The 19,125-nt window shown below is 40.1% G+C and overlaps 1 protein-coding gene across 2 annotated transcripts; it reads right to left on the reverse strand.

Annotated features, from left to right (window-relative positions):
- Positions 1-2,867: 2,867 nt before the first annotated feature.
- Positions 2,868-18,404, reverse strand: LOC139450314 (uncharacterized). Of its 2 annotated transcripts, XM_071231993.1 has the most exons (14): positions 18,139-18,404; positions 17,226-17,404; positions 16,494-16,532; positions 16,153-16,242; positions 14,673-14,801; positions 13,590-13,871; positions 12,732-12,821; positions 12,212-12,289; positions 11,803-11,889; positions 10,724-10,816; positions 10,044-10,398; positions 5,233-5,297; positions 3,523-3,685; positions 2,868-3,127 (listed from the first exon to the last, which is right to left on the reverse strand). In XM_071231993.1, the coding sequence occupies exons 1-14, from the start codon at positions 18,224-18,226 to the stop codon at positions 2,913-2,915; spliced, it is 1,953 nt and encodes a 650-aa protein (XP_071088094.1). In that variant the 5' UTR covers positions 18,227-18,404; the 3' UTR covers positions 2,868-2,912. The 2 variants fall into 2 exon arrangements, with proteins under 2 accessions (XP_071088094.1, XP_071088095.1); XM_071231994.1 differs by lacking the exon at positions 16,494-16,532.
- Between the last annotated feature and the right edge of the window lie 721 nt (positions 18,405-19,125).

A 19,125-nucleotide genomic window follows, 5' to 3' on the forward strand; every position in this document is an offset into this window, starting at 1 on the left:
TAGTACTTTTCTGTGCAAATTGTGTGGATGGCGGGTACTACCAGTAGGGCAGGACATGCTTAACCTTTTCGCGAACACCGTGTGTCATTACTGATTTTCAGTGGTCCATTCTCACCTATTTTACCTTTTACGCCAAATAAAATCATTTTCGGCAGATATTCTCTTACATTGACCATTTATATTTACATTCAATCGGTATATTACAGACCAGGAGGAATCATTGGTTTGAGTTATATTTGGATCAGTTTCACGATACAAAAAAAATAAAAAAATAAATTATTAGTTGGTTAGCAATTACCCCCAGTACATAATTTAAAAAATAAAATGAATGCCTCTCCACCTCTAAATTGGATGAGACAGAACTTGACCTACATCAGGGTTACTCACACCTCACAACTGTCAATGGCTGCCAATGCTGTTATTTACCTAACCCTACACGAAGCAAAATGACAACACTGATCTATGATGTGGTTCAACATTAACCTGTAGATTTACTAGGAGTGAATCTGCTGGTACCATGTGATTACCAATGGAACTAGGTATGACTGAACAGCCGTTGTTGAGACTGCAGACGAGCCGGCTTTGTTGACACGAGGAATCTGCATGGTTTGACCTGTCAATATCAAGATTTCACGGAGTCAAAACCAGCCGGTGAAAGCAGTGAGGCAGTTGTGGCTCAGAAATAGTGGTTCGAGTATGATTTTCTTAGTTCTGAAATGAATTTCATCAAGTTTGATCAGTTGTGTCTTCAGTGATGTCGGGACATTGTGTTTGCAAAGAGACGACTGTTTTCTGATGAATTTTCAAATCCCCTCCTGCCAAATCCTTACGGTGTAGGTTGACGGAGATGGCAATGAATATTAAACAGAAAAAAGGTTTGTAAACAACATATCGTCATAAATAAAGTTTCTTAATACATGTTTTTATAATGCCATATTTTACTATCATTGACGATCGAAATTGCATATTCCGAGTCTATTCCATGTTAATAAACATTTCATTTGTATGCAAAATATGCCTTTGTAAAGTCCTGTAATCTCATCACAGAACAACATATCGTCGTTAATGCATCCAATATATAACTACCGTATTTCCTCTCTTAGACGCTAGGCCGTCTATTAATTTCGCGAGAGACATTGGTTGGGCAAATTTTAGAGACCTGGCTTGTATAAACCAAACGTGTAATAGAGGAAATATCGATACGTTTTACAGTTCCTATTGGTGATCGATCTGCAGCCATTCTTTTATTAATCGATATGTAGGCTATTGATGTATTCATGCGCACATTTGTTTTGTGAAAAGGCTTAATATATTTAAATGGGGTTTCCGTAGCAAAAAGGAAGCCTCTTTTTGACCAATCAGAATCAAGCATTCGTCAATGTCATAGTTTTATAGTTTTATACAATCTGGTTCTAATGCATCTTAGACATTATGAAACCTTTTTAAGTTTAAATGTCTGTAAATAATTGCCAATGACATATTCTCAGAAGTACATACAAGGCCATAACATGATTAATCGATTACAACTAAAATCACTTGTAGCTGCGTTGAATTGTGAAACATGAAAATCACATTTACGGATTCCATTGAACAATATCGCCAAGAAATACATTTACATTCATTATTCACTCTAACTCGGCGTTATTAAGAAGGAAAATATTTGAGGCAGCGAATCTCACACGTGACTATAATGACAAGGCTATACAACGTAATACAAACACCATCAACTCATAGATTTCATATGGGAGACTCTCTCTCTCTCTCTCTCTCTCTCTCTCTCTCTCTTTCTCTGCTACTCTCTCTCTCTCTCTCTCTCTCTCTGCTACTCTCTCTCTCTCCGTGATTACAGCAGGCGTTCCTGAAACTAACCCGCAATCAGCTGTCTATGAGTGAGTGAGTCCGTGAGTTTGAACAGTATTTCAGTTGACTCGCAGCAACTCATAACAGCGCATTGTTGTGTGGACACTTCCAACTATGACGCATCAATGACGGATAAAATGCCCGATGCAATTCGCTATTTTGACTTGTACCATATATTCCCATTGTATTTTTGGGTGAACACTTGACTTGCTTTTGCATGTGTTTGTGACGGGTGCAACCGGCTTACCTTTTCGCGAGCACCTGGGGTAGTGACATCCTAAATAAATTGAAAGTAATTTCGTGGCATTTCATTGGCTCACCAAGCAATGTGTTTGTTAATGTTTCTATAAACGACAAAAACCCATTACGCCACGCCCTCTAGGAGACTACTATTTCCTGATTGGTTGATTACAGAATAGGCAGGGTTTGACTTGCATTATTACTCTGAACGAGGTTAACGTTGAAATAAGCAGCTATGATGTCGTTATTGTTGACATATTTATTTAAAAGAACTAACCTCGATATGTCTGAGCTTTTATGTTTATGGAGGTAAAAACGTAAGACCTGATGTGCACTCTGTGGAAATCCGTTGTTACGTCTGTAGGTATTCAAGCCTTCACCAGTCAATCCATTGATCGACATTACGAGTATCGATCCACGCAATTGAGACACGATAACATGTAGTCAACCAAGACATCAATTCCGCCCCCCTGATCAATCTAGTCGCCTCAAACAAGCATATGTTGCTGGGGACCTATATTCTAACCCCTTAGCCTCAACGGGTAGTCTAATGTCCCATGTATGTATGTGTGCGTACGTGCAAGTACGTATGCCAAGTTCTTTTCTTTTAGGTATAATAGGATATCGTGTGTGTGTCCGATTTTCAAAGCAAATGCAATTTCTTTGAGGTCATTGTTATATTTTATTGAATAAATACAAAGAATACATAAATATTTACAATGATCATTAACATCAATATAAGAATTGAAAGGATGTTACGCTTCATTGTTTCAACATTAACATCGGTGAAGTAAGTTCATGCTGCCTTTCATTCAATCCATCGTTTTATTTCTCTGTAAAGTCGGTATTTTGGCCTCTTTTGAACTTTGTAGGCAAGCTGTCTTCGCTCTCTCCATCCTGAAGCCGAGAGCAGTGACAGAAGGACGTGGAGGAAGAGGGCCTTTCTCTTCCCAGTACAGCGCCATCTGCACCAGGTAATCCCGTCCATGTTCCGCAAGAGCCTTAACTTCTTCGTTGGAGGACGTCTCTGTAATATTCATCATAATTACAGATAGGCCACACAATGAAATCAACTTGTGTGTTTTTATGGAAACAAAAACGCACAAAAATAATTACTTAACGAATTAAATTTATGCAATTTATATATAGCTATATATTACTTATGTGCTCAGTCATATAAAATCGGGAACTTAGTAACTATTCACAGCTGAATCTTTTAATATATTTTATTGCTATCATATCACACAATATCATGTCATATTAAAACAGGCCCTTTCATGCGAGTTGTCTAAATACTACTTTCGCGAACACACAAATGGTATAAATTCATCATTGATTAGGAAATGAAATCGTTTTAAGGTTTTCCGACAATCGTGTTGATCTGTTGTTAACTTTTATGTATGCCAGTACAGTAGTAACCACCTTCTGCAGCAAGGAGAGCATCCATGTACTTTTTGTCTCCGTAAAGTTCTTCCAGTAAACGTTTGAGTCTCGCATCATCAATGTCGAGGTAGCCGATGTCGCCAGATGCCGTGGTGTAATCAATGCCGTTGGTGTCACGTATGTTGTTGCCGCCCGCACCACGCTGAAATGACATCAATAATGCATCGTATCCACCTACATGTATTTGCCTCGCAACTATTGTGTGTGTGTTAAGGGTGGTGGTACAAGTTGCTTGGGTGTTTAAGTAATGTCCTCAGGTGTGACAGAATACAGGCACATCTGAGTATGTTACTCCGCTGCCAGCACCAAACCCGTGCTCGTGGATTTCACCAAAGTGGTAAACATCTAGAACCTGCATCACTTCGGATTTTCCTCCCGCATCAAGCTGACACGCCGCTTTATAACTGGAATACTGTTCGAAGCGACGTTAATCTCTACTGTGTTCGGGGACGCGGAAGCTTCAGTCCCTAAGGCGCAGGAATTCGCTGTGCAGGTTTCTACGTTGGTCAGCACCAAACCCGTTCTCGAGGGTTTGACCAAAGTAGTGAGTGAGTGAGTGAGTCAGTGAACGAGTGAGTGAGTGAGTCAGTGAGTATGGTTTTACGCCGCTTTTAGCAATATTCCAGCAATATCATTGCGGGGGACACCAGAAATGGGCTTCACACATTGTACCTATGTCGAGAATCGAACCCGGGTCTTTGGCGTGACGAGCGATCGCTTTAACCACTAGGCTACTAGGCCCCGCCAAAGTGGTTAAGGTTACCTGCATCACTTCGGGTTTATCTCCCACTTCAAGCTGACACGCCGTTATATAACTGCAGTACTATTCGAAGCGGCATTAAACCGCACTCACTCACTCACTCACTCACTCACTATAATGCCTTATGTGTGTATTCCAGGGTAAAATAGCTGTACAACACTCTACCGCGTCGGTGGTGTGCTTGATTGCGTGTCGTAGGATCCCGAGTTGATACTGTAGTTGCTAACTTTGGCTTAAAAGGACGACCCGTTTTTACATAGAATCGCACAGCTGTATGGATTTCCTTATTTAAAACGGGCCGATGGGAACGGCCTAGAAGTGAAAGCATTTGCAAGTCACGCCGAAGACTAAAGGTTCGACACACCATGTATTGAAAAAAAGTTTTAAAAATGTAAACGCATACAATTCAAGACATGTTTAGATCTGAAAACGCTTTGGAATGTGCTTAAATCCCAAGCGGAATATATTTGGTGTGTTATATCTGAACACATTTAGCGTCTGAACACATGAAATGAGCTATCGTCTCAGTCTAAACACCACGTAAAGATCCCCATAATCTAAACGAATATAAAGTCGTCTAAACATGTAATAAAAAACAGGTCCTATTTCATTCTGGAAACCCATCCTGTGGCCAGTCTCGGTCAAACGTATTTACAAAATACGGGTCTTATCCACAGTTAGATCCTAAACATCTTTAGATCTAAGCGTGTGTAACATCGTTTGTCCTGATCCTTATCGTCCGGAAACATGTCCTTGTGGAGATCTTGTTGAGAACTGACGGGTACAAATCCAAAGGAACATTATTCCGTAAACCAGATTTGTTAATCCGGGTATCTCTTAATCCGGACTATTTCACCGGGAACAGTACGGTTCGGAATATCTGGTCTTTTGACTTTGGGTTTCATAATTGCTACTTAAGTATAAGCTACCTGTACTGTCCACGGTCTGCCAATTCTGTCCGGTGGTTGGCCAGTCCAGGCTTCTCTCGTCGGCCCTGAAGAAGTAGAAACACATAGAGTGAGTGAGTGAGTGAGTGAGTGAGTGAGTGAGTGAGTGAGTGGGTGAGTGAGTGAGTGAGTGAGTGAGTGAGTGAGTGAGTGAGAGTGAGTGAGTGAGTGTAATATGTGACGCCCACTTCTCGTGTCCATCGCTGAGATATTGCTAAACACTGCTAAATATTGCTAAAAGCGGCGTACCTCACCCAGTGCACGGGCGCAACTCCACACAGTTGTTTTAGAATAATATGTCACCAATGCCTTCTTTATTACATGAAAGTAACTTTTGTTTCAATAATCTACGCAATGTAAGTAATGTATGTTGTAATGATCGATGTACGTAATGTACATAATGTGTGTTGTAATAATGTACGTAGTGTAAGTAATGTATGCTGTAATGATCGATGTACGTTATGTAAGTAATGTATATTGAAATGATCGTTGTGCATAATGTAAGTAATGTATGTTGTAATAATCGACGTACGTAATGTATGTAATGTATGTTGTAATATAATGATCGATGTACGTAATGTAAGTAATGTATGTTGTAATATAATGATCGTTGTACATAATGTAAGTAATGTATGTTGTAATAATCGACGTACGTAATGTATGTAATGTATGTTGTAATATAATGATCGATGTACGTAATGTTAGTAATGTACGTTGTCATGATCGAAGTACGTAATGTAAGTAATGTATGTTGTAATATAATGATCGATGTACATAATGTTAGTAATGTATGTTGTAATAATCGACGTTCATAATGTATGTAATGTATGTTGTAATATAATGATCGATGTACGTAATGTAAGTAATGTATGTTGTAATATAATGATCGTTGTACATAATGTAAGTAATGTATGTTGTAATATAATGATCGTTGTACGTAATGTAAGTAATGTTTGTTGTAATATAATGATCGATGTACGTAATGTTAGTAATGTACGTTGTTATGATCGAAGTACGTAATGTAAGTAATGTATGTTGTAATGATCGACGTACGTAATGTATGTAATGTATGTTGTAATATAATGATCGATGTACGTAATGTTAGTAATGTACGTTGTCATGATCGAAGTAAGTAATGTAAGTAATGTATGTTGTAATATAATGATCGATGTACATAATGTAAGTAATGTATGTTGTAATAATCGACGTTCATAATGTATGTAATGTATGTTGTAATAATCGACGTACGTAATATGTGTAATGTATGTTGTAATATAATGATCGATGTACGTATTGTTAGTAATGCACGTTGTAATGATCGATGTACGTAATGTAAGTAATGTATGTTGTAATAATCGACGTACGTAATTTAAGTAATGTATGTTGTAATATAATGATCGATGTACGTAATGTAAGTAATGTATGTTGTAATATAATGATCGATGTACGTAATGTAAGTAATTTATGTTGTAATATAATGATCGATGTACGTAATGTATGTAATGTATGTTGTAATAATCGACGTACGTAATATATGTAATGTATGTTGTAATATAATGATCGATGTACGTAATGTTAGTAATGCACGTTGTAATGATCGATGTACGTAATGTAAGTAATGTATGTTGTAATAATCGACGTACGTAATTTAAGTAATGTATGTTGTAATATAATGATCGATGTACGTAATGTAAGTAATGTACGTTGTTATGATCGAAGTACGTAATGTAAGTAATGTATGTTGTAATAATCGACGTACGTAATTTAAGTAATGTATGTTGTAATATAATGATCGATGTACGTAATGTAAGTAATGGACGTTGTAATGATCGATGTACGTAATGTAAGTAATGTATGTTGTAATAATCGACGTACGTAATTTAAGTAATGTATGTTGTAATATAATGATCGATGTACGTAATGTAAGTAATGTACGTTGTTATGATCGAAGTACGTAATGTAAGTAATGTATGTTGTAATATAATGATCGACATACGTAATGTAAATGATGTATTTCGTTATAATGTATTTAATGAAAGTAACGTGTTGTAACCTCGTGAATCGATGGGTTGGAATCAGTCTACCTGTCGCAACATTCCTGATATGTTCTGTGTAACCAGTGGAATATATTTAGAAGACGAACATTATGTGTTTTCAGATTTGTAGGGTTCATTGGGTATTCAATACCCGTAAATTTCATTTGATGGCGACGGCGCTATAATTTCCGGGATCGAATACACAATAAAACCGCAAATCTGAAAAGACTTACCTATATCGACATATAGGTCAATGCCTGTTGGTATGGATCTTGAGGACGAAGTCTGAGGTCGATTTTACTTTTTGCCGGGTCCATAAAAACAGGTAGTGGCCTCATATATAGTATATGATTGTTTTATTATATCATAAAAAAACAAAGGCTGATTCAACATAGCAAATTATGTTAGCTACAATAAATAGGTGATGCTGCCGTGGGCTCTACACAGTAAGCATTATAGATATGGGATTGGTGATACAATCTGACACGTTATATACCTCATATGGTGATATCGATATGGCGATATCTTCTATGTGTTATATATGGCCTCCGTGATGACCCGGGTTAGAATAGGTCTTCAGCAACCCATGATTGTCTTAATAGGCAACTAACCGGATCGGGTGGTGAAGCTCGCTGACTTCGTTGATGCATGTCATCGTATCCCAGTTGCGTGGATCGATGCTCATGACATCAATCACTGGATTGTCTGGTCCAAACTCGGTTTATTATATTCCACTAGACCATTGCTGAGTGTGGCGTTAATCAACAAACATACAAACAAATGTAATATATGGTGTGTTTGTTAACGTGTAGTTAAAGCTATATTGACGTTAAACTTCAACATTGATATTGTTACTACTTGTAACAGAATCTGATAATATGAAAAGTGTCAATAACTGGGTGTTAGGGGTTAACAATCAAGGTCCTTCCCAGCGCTTGACACCTTACGGCGTCGTGTTCAGATGAAACTTATCTAGATCCATTCACTCACTGTAACATCACGCAAACCTTACAAAACGAATATTTATCTCCTAGAAAATCTTGTGTAATAACAGATTTGCAAATGTGAATTTTAGCAATTCTCAGTCGTGATGTTCAATTGAAACGATATGTTGTTCCAGTGTTTCATTGTTAAACAAATACGATATGATGTCATCCATTGCTTATGACGTCACCAATTGATTACATTACGTCATTAGAACAATAGGCTGTGTCTCTGAAGGGTTGACATTCATATGTTTTGTCTTCATTTTCTATCCTAAAATGTCAACGAGTAATATGCAGAATAACCTACTCGAAACTCAGAATTAAGGATTAGATTTCCCTCGTGAAGACTATACCGCCACCTCTGCGGCCACCTCTGCCACAGGTCAGCGCCAATGTGACGATTCGTTACATTTACACAGTCCATTCAAGACATTGCATATGTTCTTATTCTGTTTCATTTTGGACGAGTCTACATATTTAGATAAACATAAGTCATTGAATGGTTACCTTTCATTCAGAAAATACCATAAAACGTGAAAAACTATTTCCATTTACGTATTTATCCACGTGCTGTCATCGGAGCCGAACGGATAAGTAGAGATACGGCCACTAGGACTATACGGTATAGGACTAGATTGTCATGCTCCTCACTGTCGAAGCTGTAGTAGCATATCAATATAGTAATGCTAAAAAAATGTAAGGCTCTCCAAAAGGCTTGCATTAGGCCAGTCTATTCTGATTTCAGAATAATCGTGTATGTTTACAAGCAAGAGAAAAGTCCGGTCACGTGATATGCAAATTAGCCTATGGAAGTGGTGTTATGCCACTGCGCCGGAGTATGCCTCGTGAATACATGTTGTGAATCATTCATCCAGTCGGGACAGAGCTTGAAGAAAGATTTTGGATAATATATAAAATCTCGGAGTTTTTCCACTTTTATCAACTTGTGTTGATATATTTGATATCAAAAGACACTCGGTTAATTTTCTCTATGTAACGGATTGTCACTGGTACAGGCTTATAATAACAAGCAATTTATCCTCTTGAATACATGTTGTGAATCATTCATTCAGTCAGAAACTGCACCGAGCATACCGATTGTAATGAAAGATGAAAGGGCGATAACCCTCTGCGAGAAATATAACTGGATGTGTCTTCGACGTCTGCTGGTTATCAGGATGTTTGTTTATTTGTTTGTTTGTTGTTCAGGTTTGGTTTGGTTTGGTTTGTTGTCTTACGCCGCACTCAGCAATGTTCCAGCTATATGACGGCGGTCTGTAAATAATCGAGTCTGGACCAGACAATGCAGTATTGATGTCATGAACATCGGTCCAAGCAATTGGGATACAGCGAGTCAGCGAGTCTGCCCACCCGATCCCGTTAGTCGCCTCTTGCGACAAACATAGTCGCCTTTTACGGCATGTGTTGCTGGAGACTTATTCATTATGTCGGTGATATCATGAGCATCGATTCATGCAACTGGAATCGATGACATGCATCAACCAAGTAAGCGAGCCTGACCGTCCGATCCCGCTTTCAGGTTGTCAGCGAAATTGGTCGCTAGCCACACGGAGCAAGATATGTTAGAAAAACGGGCAAACATTATGCCGATAAGATAACTACTTTGTACATCGGCTAGCACATAGGGTTCATCCCAACATATACATCGAAGGACATTTCAACAGAGACCGTATAATATCTATTATATGGTCTCTGATTTCAACAAATGATAATGTAACTAACAATGCCACAATGATGTGAGGATACTTACATGGGCCCCTAAGAAGATACATGAGGTATCCTCTATCTTGTTGCAGGCCATATTTCAGTGCCGCGGCTTTGTCTGGTCCCAGCCGCCGCTTGCCATGAGGGGTGAACCTAGGGGTGTATCTTGGGGTGTGCCGTGGGGTGGAATACCCTGATCGTTTCAGGGGAGGTAACTCCACACCTTGTGAACCGGGTCTCAGGTTGCCATCTGGTTCGTTCATATTGTCGCTGCTAGTTTCCCCAAAGGCATGATGGGAATGACGTAACAGCGATTGCGACCCACGTGACTTCGATCTGCTGGGTAGCTGTGAAGCTGGAGTTTGAGTCCGGTATTCGTCCACAAATATGACCTTTCCTGACTGCAAAATAGGCGAGCAGTAAAGGAAACGCTGTCAAACATTTAGAGAAATTCCATTCCAAACTTTCACACTGTAGAATGCAAAAAGCTAAATAACATATTTAACTAATGGCAAGGTAGTTTGGATGATCAACTTCTATATTTTGTTCATTGTTAAACGCCGCATAATTTACATAAGAGTTTAAAACGCAACAATGAGTATTATTTCTATACCATGAAAGTATTACAATCATTCAAACTATACTTTCATGATTAAAATGAAATACTGAAACATAGAACAATATCCAACTGAAATATCTTGTTGCTGAATTTGTTGTAAATAAAACCTGAGCTCTCGTTGACTTTCTGTCTGCTTCATCATCATAAAACAGTCTCTCCGTAAGAAGCCTACTGAGCGATGCCAGCACACGAGTCTTCTCCTGAAACATGTATCTATATGTCAGAAACCTAACAACACAAGCACATACCTATAGCGAGTGAGTGAGTGAGTGAGTTGGGTTTAAGACGCTTTTAACAATATCCCAGGTATATCACGGAGTGTCAGTTTATTTTTGGGAAGAAAGCCCAACGTGATGTAGGTCTCAGACCTTTACCACTTTGATGAAACCCACGAGCGCGGGTATGGTGCTGACAAACCTAGAAACATAATCAAGGCGATCAGGGACTCGAACCCCGACCAAACACATAGCTGTACCAACGTGCAGTTACGCCTAACTTACCCCAACAGCATTAGCTGTTTGTCTGTTGTGTAACCCCACACTCAACTTTAGTCAGGATATATGACGGCGGGACCCATGAAGATCCGGGCTGGAATGGGTCTTCAACAACCCATGCTTACCGCAAGAGCGACTAAGCTTGTTGTAAGAGGCGACTAACGGGATCGGGTGGTCAGGCTCGCTGACTTGGTTGATGCATGTCATCGTATCTCAATTGCGTAGATCAATGCCCATACTATCAACCGCTGGATTTACAGACCGTCGTCATATAGCTGGAATATTGCTGAGTGCGGCGTTCAGCTCCAACCAGCCAACCAAACAATATGACGGCGGTCTGTAAAGCCTCGAGCCAAGCGCAGATACACTAGTGATTGATATATCAGCCACGATCCAAGGATACTGGGGTTACATTAGCACCTGCACATTGGTATGGTTAAATGGTTAAAGATGTATATGAAGTGCATCGCCGTATCAATTTCGATAAAGACACGTATCTTTATCATGTATATTACGTTAAATGATAAGTTTACATGACTAATTCATTGTGTGACCATAACAGGGTATCTGAATTGTCTGGACATTATATGATTAAAATATGCGCAAAAGAGATATAAGTAATTGTGTTTAGTAAATATGGATAAACTCATTATTAATATCATATGGTGTACAGCTCAGAGTATGTCACATACGTGTGCCCGCCTCTCTGTGTCTGAACTTTTGACAGACATTTCGTCACTGGTGTCGTCATGGGAGCCGGCCACAAGACTTGATGGTCGCTGATAAACAAAACAAAACAAAAATACAGCAAAGTATACAACCTACATGATAACTGGCAGTGTAGGAGACAGATATGTAACGGATTGTCACTGGTACTGGCTCATAATAACAAGCCATTAGACACTATCTGTTGTAGAATGTTTACGAAACCCATAGCCCGGAGTACGGAAGGTTAGGGGTTCGATCCCCGGCCGCGTCATACCAACAAAGACGTTAAAGATGGTATTTGTTGTTACCCTGCCTATGGATCTATTTATATCGGATACATTTTTGCACATAACAGAAGTAATCATATCACGAAACCAGCATAAAAGAACAAACCTCAATGTCCGGAAGTGTTTGATTCTTAGACTCTGTGCTCTGGGCAGTGTGGCGGCTCAAACGAGAACACACACCATCCTGAAGACAGAACAGACAGATCATTGTCACTATTACCAATACAAACAGTCTGACAGAATGAAAAACAGTTACAAACAGCTGACACAGTAACACTCGACTTTAAATACTAGTATTCAATATATTGATATGTACGAGTACCTTGTACCATTACCTTAAGGGTTATATATGTGAGTCTTCTTTGATAGGCATTTAGAAGTCTTGTAGTTTTTTATTTTTATGTAATTGCTATAACGTTAAACATGCATTTATTCTATGTGGTACCCAGCAAAGCGGTATTGCCCGGTATAATGAATCATGAGTAGGTGATAGCGTACACCAATACCCTGTCGATTATATATTGACTTTTACATAATAATATAACAATAGTACGGATATATGGCCTTCCGTATTAACGAGGTCCTGACTAGCGAGGTTCCTATGTACGAGATAATGTCTATGTGACCTGGTGTTGGTCCCTCCCTGCTGTGTTGTCGAGGTCCGTGTGGAATCGTGACGGAGACTCGTCCAACTGGCTGTCTAAATTATCAAAATCCTGAAACAGTTAACACAAAGCAGTAAAATATATTTTCACTCAATATGATTCAATTGATTCTGGGCACGGCTGCACTGCTGCTTCGTATTGCAGAAGTAAGCGTTTCGGCATTACCAGAATATATGTGTGGTTTTATCAGCACCAACACGACAACAACATCAAGCATGCGCTTCTTTATGCAGTTTACTTGATTATCCATCAGGGGGCACGGGTGGCCCAGGCTGTGCAGAGTTGTGTCCCTTGAGCACGCCAGAAACCTTTGATTGTGGGTTCGAATCCCGTTTCCCCCCGATTATGTTTCTAGGTTTGTCAGCACCATATCCGTGCTCGTGTGTTTCCCCGAAGTGGTAAACGTCTGAGACTTGCATCACTTCGGGCTTGCCTCCCACATTAAGCTGACACACCGTGATGTAACTTGAATACCGTTAAAAGCGGCGTTAAACCCAACTCACTCACTCACTGATTACCTATCAAATCATTCTTACACTGCAAAACATACGTTATCCATTATTGTCGAACACAGATTAGACAAAACAACACATTTATAGCAAAATGTCTTACATTGTTCAACTAATCTTACTAAGAGTGACTATTCAATGCATTGTAAATAGTCAGTGTTGTGTAAATTGTTATGGCTAGATTAATAAAGGAGTATTAAGTGCCATGTTAATTACTTCATGCAGAACTCCTTCAGACCTCTATCCCATCTTTAAATAGATCCCTTACTATAAGCAGCGATTTGACCACGCCGACCAAACATGCACTCACAAATATCTCAAGCGCTGTCTTCTTGGACCTAGGGTCCTCCCAGAAGCCTTCATCGTCTAGCCTCTTCTCGGTGTCCTTCTTATCTTGGTACTGCTCCATGTAGCGGTCAGCCTCCCGTGGGGTCTCCTCCTCCCCAGGTGGCGCTTCAGGGAGCTTCCTCTTCCCCTTGGCCAGATATTTGAAGATACCAGGCAGAGAAAACGGGAGGGTGGCATTCAGCTTACTCTTCTCGTGGCTGGGCCGGGTTACCAAGGCTTTTGTGTTACTTCCAGTTGATCGTTCCTGAAAATAAGACCAGCCAGAATTGTATTAGTATTGATGACGTGTAAGCTTAGTATGACATTTTCATATTTCAATCTTTGCACTCGTGGACCTGTTAGCTCACCAAACAGAACTGTAGCTGATAGAATGCATGGTTTTGAATATAGTGATATCAACATCATATAAACTAAACTTCCGGACAAAAAACGTATACACTAGCAAATTACAAAAACAAATTACAAACGTTATCTAGGCCGAAAACAGTTGCCGAAACACTACAAACCTAATGTCCAAAACACATCTATGATACCTGTATCAAATACATAACCATAGATTAATAACTTATTGTTTCAGTTTAGCTACCATCAAACACTGGTGTATACATTCTATTGCCGGGCGGTTTAGACTGAGGTAGAGGTGTGACCAAACTTGGTTATATTATGAGTTGCATGTGTCCATAGCGGTGTGTTTACGAGCCGAGCGGACATTACGGGTCAGAAAAGAATGTGTTTGTTCACGGACATGTAGCTGGTAAGATAAAAAACAACAACTGCTATTGACGTATGTAACGAACTTATTGCGAGTTCACGAGTTACAAAGGATTATTTCGATGGAATATTTGTGTGAGACTAATAGATCAATCTTGTGAACGCTGTCAGACTGTCAGTGTGGGAGGTCTAGGTGCGAACAAGGTCAGCTGTGACGTGACAAGCAAATGACGTCACATCTAACCTATGACATCATGATATATATATTCTATTTTACAAGACCCCACCAATCAGACAGCGAGATTCTTTAACGAGTAATGACTCAACTCCTTACCACCATGGACTGGTGCTCCTTCTCTCGTCTCTGTTTAGCCAGGTGCAGGTCCACGTGATCCTGCGTCCAGGAATGGGGAGATTTCTCGCTATCAGTTGACCAATGGTCACTCTCAATTATCTCCTTGACCTACGGATTGAACATTTAATAGATAACTGATTTCTGGCACTGCAATCATACAGTCCCTTTCCTGTACACGCGAGTAGGTTTCTAAAACTTCTAGAACATCCGTATTTGGACTCAACAAAGCATTTTTTTTGTGGCAAAATAGTTGAAAAATAAACAAGAAGCCTCAGTAGCTTGTGTTAATACTGTGTGATTCCCCCTCGCGTAATGCACTTTAAATACGTTTTTTTATATGCGCCAAACTCCGTCGCAGCAAGTTGATCTTTACAATGAATGTACATCGCCCATTATAATTTCTAGTGGTTTCTCAATCGTTGCATATTTTCGAAACATGATGGCGGGGGATATGGGAAATAGAGGCCCCTGAACGGGATACACATGTTTCTCAAGTTTCTTAGCTTTTCTCATCAAAGGGTTGTCCAATTACTTTAAAATGAATATCATAATTTGTTATATAATGTAACACGCCACCATACATACTACTTTCTCAGCTCTTAAGGATTACATAATTTGAAAACATATTTAATGGTTAAATTCACATCTTTCCGCCATGTGTTGCCGTGGCCGAGAATAACTATTACATGTCTTCAGATCATAGGAGGCGGGATCACGCCAGCTGGAGACACGTGTTTTCCGACAAAGCATTAAATCATTCACTTCAGTGTAACAACAATCAATAGTTCTAATAATTCAAGACTTAATTAAAATGCAGGTTCAACATGATATAGGCATAAACAAAATAACTGTCTATTCGTTAAAAGCAATAGATCGTTTGACCAATAGAGTGGCATCACAAATGTGTTTTAATGTGACGATAAGGGCGATATGCCCTTGTATATCACAATTTGGTACTGTCATTTAATGTTTTGTTTCTTTACATTTAATTTCCATCTAGCTATGTGAGACCCGAGACCCGGGGTAGAAGAGAGGTCTTCAGCAACCCATGCTTGTCGTAAAAGGCGACTGTGCTTGTCGTACGAGGCGACTAACGGGATAGGGTGGTCAGGCTCGCTGACTTGGTTGATGCATGTCATCGATCCCAATTGCATGGACCGATGCTCATGATATCAATCACTGGATTGTCTGGTCCAGACTCGATTATTTACAGACCACCGTCATATAGCTCGAATATTGCTGAGTGCAGCGTTAAACAACAAACAAACATATAACTATGTATAATCCGTTGACCTTACGTTTTCATTGACCAATATTTGTTTGACACACTCAGGTGTGTTCTTGCACCGAGGAAAGACATTATAATATCACTTAGCTCTTTTGGAAACATATGGTTATGATGCCATGGAGCACATGGACTTAAGATACTATATGTAACTATACCAAGTCAGGGTCCTACCTCCCTTCCATCTGGCAAAGTCTTCATCTTGGTATACTTCCTGGTTTTCTTTTTCGTCTTCTGTTTAACCCTTTTGCCTCCTTCGCCATCCTGTAATGGTCAAACAATTGTACAACTCTCCACTATTTGTCACAAAGCATATAGATAACAACTATTTTGTTTATGTCAATATCTTATGAAATGAAAAGGACTGGGTGAGTATGGTTTTACGCCTGGCGGGGAACACCAGAAATGGGCTTCACACAATTTACCCATGTAGGGAATCCAACCCGGGGCTTCTGCTGGACAATTAGGTAATAACGTGTTTATCAGTATGTATGTACCCTTGAAAATAGTCATACCTCTTCCTCTTCTTGATCACTTGAGCGTGGTATTTCCTGCTGGAAACAATACTTCATTATCAGCAATACTACACTCTTCATGTCATTGCTCGTCTTATGAGTGAGTGAGTCGGGTTTAACGCCGCTTTTAACAGTATTCCAGTCATATCACGGCGTGTCAGCTTCATGTGGGAGGAATGCCCGAAGTGATGCAAGTCTCAGACGTTTACCACTTCGGTGAAACCCACGAGCACGGGTATGGTGCTGATAAACCTAGAAACATAATCGGGGCGAACCGGGATTCGAACCCACAACCAGGTTTCTGGTGTGCCTAAGGGACGCAACTCTGCACAGCAAATCGCGGCGCCTTAGACGACTGGGCCACCCGTGCCCCCCGACTTATAACATCCTTCTCCAGGAACCTATGCTGGTGGTAAGGGGCGACTTAATAGATCGGGTGTCAAACACGGTGACCTGGGAAACCTCCGGGGTCAATTGTCGCCAATATGATCAATAACTGGATTGTCTGCGAAAGACCCGATTATTTTCAGACAGTCATTATAAATGTATAGCTATTGCGGCGTTAAACAACTATAAACTAAAAAAAAAAATTCAAATGGAGTCAAAATAATGATAAATATTCTTCAGTAAAATTCACTCATACTCGTATTCATTTTACAGTTAAAATGTCTTTGCCGATTATATTTAAGCTGTCTCATGATGTATGTGAGGCCATAATTACTGGGTACCAACCTCATATAGAAGGTTCCCTTCATCATCGAAGACTCGTCTCGTTTTCTTCTCTGGGCTCTTCCTCGCCTCGTCTTCATGCTCTCCATGACTGTCCTCGGGTCTGAACAACGACGTCGTCGACCGTCCACTGTAGCCGGAGTCACTCGAGTCACTGTCGGAGCCGTTAGGCTGAAGTCCCTCTGTAGAGACGCCGAATGTAATTGTACATCTGGCTCCATAATATGTCTGTTTTCACCGAGGTAATATCAATTATATTTGACAAATATCATCGTTAATTTCTTTTAAAAGATTCTCCCCTAATACAATGAAATGATACATGGGTAGTCGTACTTCATATGCATGTAGATCCGGGTAGATGAGCAACCCATGTTAGTCGTGAGAAGCGACTAACGTGATCGGGTGGTCAGGCTAGGTTCATTCAAGTCGTATCCCAATTACAAAGATCAATGTTTATGATGTATATTACTGGATTGTCTGGTACAGACTGTTTTATTTACAGACGCCGTAAGGGGCACGGGTGGCCCAGTCATCTAAGGAGCCGCGATTCGCTGTGCAGAGTTTCGCCCCTTGTGCACGCCAGAAACCAATGATTGTGGGTTCGAATCCCGGTTCGCCCCGATTATGTTTCTAGGTTTGTCAGCACCATACCCGTGCTCGTGGGTTTCACCGAAGTGTTAAACGTCTGAGATCTGCATCACTTCGGGCTTTCCTCCCACATGAAGCTGACACGCCAAGAGATAAACTGGTATACTGTTAAAAGCGGCGTTAAACCCAACTCACTCACTCACTCACTTCACACGCAGTCGTTTACCTGGACTATTGCTGCATTCGGCGTTAACAACAAACAAACAAAAATTATACCTATGTATATGATACTGCATTTGTAGCCTATTTAGTACGTGACAAAGAATACCTTGCATGCGTCTGAGCCGTCGCTCTCTCCTTCTTCTCCTCCTCTCCTCCCTCCCCTCCGATCTCCTCTTGATATCCACCACCTCCATCCTCTTTTTCCTCCTCCAGAGGACGAGACAGACCACCACCAGGAGCACGAGACAGAGCAGTACTAGAAGACCTAGAACTAGACCTACAGTTGCTGCTGTGGATAGGCCAGGACTAACTGTTGTATATGTAGATATAGGTGTAGGTGCAACTGCTGTTGTTGGGGAACTTGAAGATGTGACAGCTACAACGATATATATGATACAACCATCACTTCATCCCTCAACCTTTCCCAAGGATAATCACCCAGGTCACATCTTAGGGTATGGGTACACCCAATGTTCTTGGGCATTAATTGACCTGTGAAGATCTGGAATAGAATATGCCTTCAGCAACCCATGCTTGTCGTAAGAGGCGACTATACTTGTCGTGTGAGACGACTAACGGGATCGGGTGGTCAGACTCGTTGACTTGGCATGTCATCGTATCCCAATTGCGTGAATCGATGCTCATGATATCACCGACATACCACGTGAACAAATCAACAGGAAAGGGTGTACTGACACAAATATATGCAGCTATCGCTGTATAATGAATGAATGAAAATTCGCTCAAGAAAGCACGGTGAAAAACAATTTCATGATTCATCAGTCTTCACTCGGGTGTATTGTCGTTGTTGTTGTTGCAAACTATTTCTAGATCATATTAGGAATAGGCCGTCTAATCAAATGTCAATAGGTTAGTGTACGTTATTATGGTATATGGTACAATGGTAAACAATCCCCAGCTGTCATTTACGCTTGAGTAACTCAGGACCTTTTCGATTAATTAATGTTTCATCTCAATATATGTTACATTGTATAGGTTTAGTACATATATCATGGGTGACATTCACGTAAGATAAGATACAATGTACATGTATGTTTACTATTTACCCAGTACAGTTTGTATAATTATTTGA

This window comes from Haliotis cracherodii, unplaced genomic scaffold (genome assembly GCF_022045235.1).
Source record: "Haliotis cracherodii isolate W230 unplaced genomic scaffold, xgHalCrac1.p SCAF_8, whole genome shotgun sequence".
In the NCBI taxonomy this organism is placed as follows: Eukaryota; Metazoa; Mollusca; class Gastropoda; order Lepetellida; family Haliotidae; genus Haliotis; species Haliotis cracherodii.